A 6000-nucleotide genomic window follows, 5' to 3' on the forward strand; every position below is an offset into this window, starting at 1 on the left:
ACTCATAGCAACCCTATAAGACAGAGTGGAACTGCCCCGTCTTTCCCCCGTGGAACAGCTGGTGGGTTCAAACTGCCAGCCTTTCGATTAGCGGCCAAGCACTTAACCACTGTGCCTTCAGGGCTCGAAGGTCATATACTGGACCCTAAATCAACCTCTGAAAGCTGAAACGGTATTTCCGTCAAGAATGTTCTCCCATCTCCTCTCCGCCAATCATGGCTGGCCCCCCTTTCAAAGCACTGACTGTGACTCTGTTCCTTAAAGCCTTTCCAGCAGCTTGCTGCATCTCTGGCAGCGTTATTCATGCCATCTACTCTGCATGACAGTCACCGAATTGGTTGTTTATGCGAACACGGGCGTATTGTGACTGTGCCTAAGTTCAGGACTTTTCTCCTCTCACCTGAGTGTTCTATAGAATAACAGGTCTACTACCTTCCACTGCACTTAGCTCATTTAATTGTTGATTCGTTTGTTCCTTTGTTATTTACCCCGTAAACATGTTCCGAGCCCCTACAGTGTTTCAGACCCGGTGCTAGCCATACATGGGAAACAAAATAAGGCCTGCCACCTGCCCTCGGTGCCGCACACAGCGAGCCTTTGGTAAAGGTTGATTCATTGGCTAATCCATAAATTCTTTTTTTTTCTTTCCTTAGGCTTTGCTTCACCTCTGGGTCATGATTGTTCTGTTGACTTATACACCAGAAATGCACCATGATCAACCACATGGCAAATGAACTGAATCTAGCTGTTTGAATGATTGGTTGTCTTTTTCCAGACTTGGAATCAGCAGAAGGGCCAGTTGCCTGAAGTTCCTGAAAAGGGTGCACAAGATTATTTTATCACTACCAGCTTTTAACTTTTTAAGTTATTATTCGAGTACTCTGCTACCTAAATCTCTCTCTTATTTCCTTCAAATGGTAAGGGTTTCTAAAACAGATGATAATTTAACAAGTTCAGCTTCGCTTTTTCTGAGTTCAGTGATCCTAAGAGATATATATATACACACACACACAGAGCTGCTGGAGTTGTTCACCTCTGTGCAGACAGTCTTGTATTTTAGGTCACTGATTATGGGCTATAATCAGGGAAACTAATTGTATTTAGAGATATAAATAAAAAGTTTTCTTTTTGATAGTTCAGTGTGCTTTTGTATTTCATACTTTTAACTGTGCAAATATAGATTTACTTTTTACATGTTAAAGGCCTGATTGGTGCAAAATCTTTTTATAAATGCATAAATAAAATTTACCGTGCATTCTTCTTTTTAAAATGTTTTTTCATCTGCATTATACAAGACCTTCCTAGATGGGCTTTAGTGAGTACAGCCAGAAACCAACAGCTGAAAACTCATTGCCATCGATTCCAACTCATAACGACCCTATATTTTTGTTGTTAAGAGCCATCCAATCAGTTCCAGCTCATAGCGACCCTTCATACGACAGAATGAAACACTGCCCAGTCCTGCACCATCCTCAGAATCCTTGTTATGCTTGAGCCCATTGTTGCAGCCATCGTGTCAGTCCATCTTGTTGAGGGTCTTCCTCTTTTTCGCTGACACTCTACTTTACCAAGCATGGTGTCCTTTTCCAGGGACTGATTCCTCCTGATAACACGTCCAAAGTATGTGACACGTAGTCTCGCCATCCTCCTTTCTAAGGAGCATTCTGGTGTACTTCTTCCAAGACAGATTTGTTCATTCTTTATAGCGACCCTATAGGACACAGTAGAACTGCCCCATAGGGTTTCCAAGGCTGTAAATCTTTACAGGAGCAGACTGTCACATCTTTTTCCCACGGAGCAGCTGTTGGGTTCCAAAAGCCAACCTCTCAGCAGCTGAGCACTTAACCACTGTGCCACCAGAGCTCCTTTCAGCAGCAGAAGTCCCTTGTGCATGAGTCGCAGTGGTTTGCCACTGCTCCCCAGTGTGTACATTTCCTTTTTCCCTCTCCTTCCCGCTGTGCTCCAGTCTTCCTTTTATCCTTACTCACTGTCTTCCTTTTTTCCTTTCCTCCAGCCTACACCTTAGGTTAGCTCTTGCTTGTGGCATTTGGGAGTCAAGTCTGTTTTAGCAGCCTTTGCGCCTTGAAACACTCCAGTGCAGAGCATTTACAGAGTTCTTTGAAAAGCGACATTTTCTTTGCTTTAGGTCTGGTATAATGTCTGTTTTGATTTTCTTTTCATCTGCATGTCTGAAATCTTAAGTACTTTTGTCACCTAGGTACTCTCTCTTCCATATATAATTATGTGAATCTTGGGCTGTGCAAGGGTTTAGTCCTTCCTATCGGGAGTGTGTCTTTGAAGTACTCAGCTTGGTGCCTGACTGGAAACTTAACTGAAGTTTCTATTCTAATGATGCCTTTACTATGAACTTCGATTGACCTGTAAGCACTATAAACCCTTCAAAAGTTTTGTCGCACTATTAGAAGTATATGTTTCTTATTCTTCATCAGGAAATTAAGGTTTAAGGTCGTCTATGCTTGGGCTTCTCCTCAGCTTGCATAAGTCAAAAGGCAGAACGTTTCACTTCATACAAAAGTGGGTCTGAAGCGCCTGCTCTCTAAAATCTATGTGATTCTGTCAGAACTCAACCACAAAAGACAAACAACCCAATCAAGAAGTGGGCAAAGGATATGAACGTGCACTTCACTAAAGAAGATATTCAGGCAGCTAACAGATACCTGAGAAAATGCTCCCGATCATTAGCCATTACAGAAATGCAAATTAAAACTACGATGAGATTCCATCTCCCTCCAACGAGGCTGGCATTAATCCAAAAAACACAAAATAGTAAATGTCAGAGAGGCTGCGGAGAGATTGGAACTCTCATACACTGCTGGTGGGAATGTAAAATGGTACAACCACTTTGGAAATCTATCTGGCATTTTCTTAAACAGTTAGAAATAGAACGACCATACAACCCAGAAATCCCACTCTTCGGAATATACCTGAGAGAAATAAGAGCCTTTACACGAACAGATATATGTACACCCATGTTTATTGCAGCTCTGTTTACAATAGCAAAAAGCTGGAAGCAACCAAGGTGTCCATCAACGGATGAATGGATAAATTGTGGTATATTCACACAATGGAATGCTACGCATCGATAACAGTGACGAATCTGTGAAACATTTCATAACATGGAGGAACCTGGGAGGCATTATGCTGAGTGAAATTAGAGGCAAAAGGACAAATATTGTATAAGACCACTATTATAAGATCTTGAGAAATAGTATAAACTGAGAAGAACACATACTTTTGTGGTTACAAGGCGGGGAGGGAGGGAGGGTGGGAGAGGGTTATTTACTGATTAGTTAGTAGATAAGAACTACTTTAGGTGAAGGGAAGGACAATACTCCATACACAGAAGGTCAGCTCAACTGCACTGGACCAAAAGCAAAGAAGTTTCCAGGATAAACTGAATGTTTCAAAGGTCAGCAGAGCAAGGGCGGGGGTTTGGGGACTATGGCTTAAGGGAACTTCTAAGTCAATTGGCAAAATAATTCTATTATGAAAACATTCTGCATCCCACTTTGAAATGTGGTGTCTGGGGTCTTAAATGCTAACAAGCGGCCATCTAAGATGCATCAATTGGTCTCAACCCATCTGGATCAAAGGAGAATGAAGAACACCAAGGTCACACGATAACTATGAGCCCAAGAGACAGAAAAGGCCACATGAACCGGAGACTTACATCATCCTGAGACCAGAAGAACTAGATGGTACCCGGCCACAACTGATGACTTCCCTGACAGGGAGCACAACAGAGAACCCCTGAGGGAGCAGGAGAGCAGTAGGATGCAGACCCCAAATTCTCATAAAAAGTCCAGACTTAGTGGTCTGACTGAGACTAGAGGAATCCCAGCAGTCATGGTCCCCAAACCTTCTATTGGCCCAGGACAGGAAGCATTCCCGAAGACAACTCATCAGACATGGAAGGGACTGGACAATGGTTTGGAGAGAGATACTGATGAAGAGTGAGCTACTTGTATTAGGTGGACACTTGAGACTGTGTTGGCATCTCCTGTCTGGAGGGGAGATAGGAGGGTAGAGAGGGTTAGAAACTGGCAAAATTGTCACGAAAGGAGAGACTGGAAGGGTTGACTCATTAGGGGGAGAGTAAGTGGGAGTATGGAGTAAGGTGTATATAAGCTTATATGTGACGGACTGACTTGATTTGTAAACGTTCACTTAAAGCTCAATAAAAATTACTAAAAAAAAAAAGTGGGTCTGAGAGAGATTGGAGGGCTGTGGTGGGGACACATTACTACATGTAAACAGGATTCTGGTCACAGGATCTTATTTAGGTATGATAACCCTTAGAGTCCTGCTGGGAAGTCAGATCTGACCTTGAGCTGAACAAAGAGAGTTTAGTCATATATTTTAAAGATTTTTTTCTTTCCCCTTTTCTAATTTGGAAATGTTTCTGGAAAATGATTAAAGACAGCTGACACATTTAAAATGGAAACCAGCACAGGCTTACTCGCCAAGTATTTATTGCCATATTTCCTGCCTTGCGTATGTCCTCCTGGCTTTCGTGGGGACGTCTCTAAATCTTTTGTTCAGTCTTTGCATATTCTTGGCTTTGGAAATAGTTTGACAAAGTGTTTCCGGGATTATTTTTCTGCACTTAAATCTTCAATTGGTTTTCAGTTTCAGTATTCTCGACTAACTGGGGCATTTTTTTTTTAAGTGTTAACCATTCCCTTTAGCCCTCAAAGTGACAGTGACATCTTTGCTTCTTAACACTGTAAAGAGGTCTTTTGCAGCAGGTTTCACCAGTGCAGTACGTCATTTGATTTCTTGACTGTTGCTTCTATGGGCATTGATTGTGGATCCAAGTAAAATGAAATCCTTGACAACTTCAGTATTTTCTGTTTAAAGTGTTTACTTTAAAGTGTTAAAAAGCAAAGGTGTCACTTTGAGGACTAAGGTGCACCTGACCCAAGCCATGGTATTTTCAGTCACCTCAATGTTGTTTTCATGTGCTTGCAAAAGCTGGACGGTGAATAAAGAAGACCGAAGAAGAATCGATGCATTTGAATTGTGGTATTGGTGAATAATACTGACTACATCATGGACTTCCAGAAGAACTAACACATCTGTCATGGAAGAAGTAGGGCGAGAATGTTCCTTAGGAGTGAGGATGGTTAGACTTTGTCTCACTTCAACTTTGCACATGTTATCAGGAGGGATCAGTCCCTGGAGAAGGACATCATGCTTGGTCAAGTGGAGCTTCAGTGAAAAAGAGGAAGATCCTCAATGAGATGGATTGACACTGTGGCTGCAACAATGGCCTTAAATATAGCAACAGTTGTGAGGATGGTGCAAGACCATGCAATGTGCCCTTCTGTTGTATGTTGGGTCGCTTCGAGTCAGAACCAACTTGATGGCACTTAACACCACCATTCCCCTATCCTCAAATAACAGGAAACCTTCTTGACCAAATTAAAGGGGTTGTGTGAGAGCCAAAGATTTTCCCCTCTCAATCCAATGTATTTAAAGACATTCATATATAACTATGTGTATAAGTCATACACATACAAATATTATTGGAGTTCTTGTACTGCTTTGTAGCTGTCAAGTCTCCAGCATCGAGTGATACACTATGTATGTGTTTATAGTCTGTCTTCCCTACTGAAACGTAAACTCTGCAAGAGCAGGGGCTTGTTTTGTTCACCACTGTGTTCCTAGTTGCTGGAAGTGGCCAGCAAGTAAGGTACTCATAATTTGAATTACTTTGTAGTCTTCTCATGATTTAAAATAAAACTACCACCCACTTTGTTATTTTTAAACTTGGTTTTCTCTAGTCTTTGTGCTTACCGAAAACTCTATTGCTTCAGAACAAAAAGTTCAAAGGAAAAGTGTGAATTCACTTTTGAAAATGTGATGTAAATAGACTTATCCTGGCATTTTGTTCTATAGATGAGGGATTGGCAGGTGTATGGGGCTGGGTGGTCCAACCTTCATTCAAGAAAACTTGCATCCAACTCACCTTAGGAA

General features: G+C 41.7%; 1 protein-coding gene across 3 annotated transcripts in view; it reads left to right on the forward strand.

Moving 5' to 3' along the window:
* GOLGA5 (golgin A5) overlaps nucleotides 1-1245 on the forward strand; it is a 40058-nt gene extending 38813 nt beyond the window's left edge. For 2 of the 3 annotated variants that reach the window (XM_023546517.2, XM_003408836.4), the window contains exon 13: nucleotides 654-1243. In XM_023546517.2, coding sequence (XP_023402285.1) covers nucleotides 654-734 — 81 coding nt within the window. In that variant the 3' untranslated portion in view covers nucleotides 735-1243. Of the gene's footprint in view, nucleotides 1-653 lie in introns of all 3 variants that reach the window. The other variant, XM_023546518.2, reaches the window with a different exon arrangement.
* Nucleotides 1246-6000: the final 4755 nt, after the last annotated feature.

Source organism: Loxodonta africana, chromosome 10 (genome assembly GCF_030014295.1).
Source record: "Loxodonta africana isolate mLoxAfr1 chromosome 10, mLoxAfr1.hap2, whole genome shotgun sequence".
NCBI classification, from domain to species: domain Eukaryota; kingdom Metazoa; phylum Chordata; class Mammalia; order Proboscidea; family Elephantidae; genus Loxodonta; species Loxodonta africana.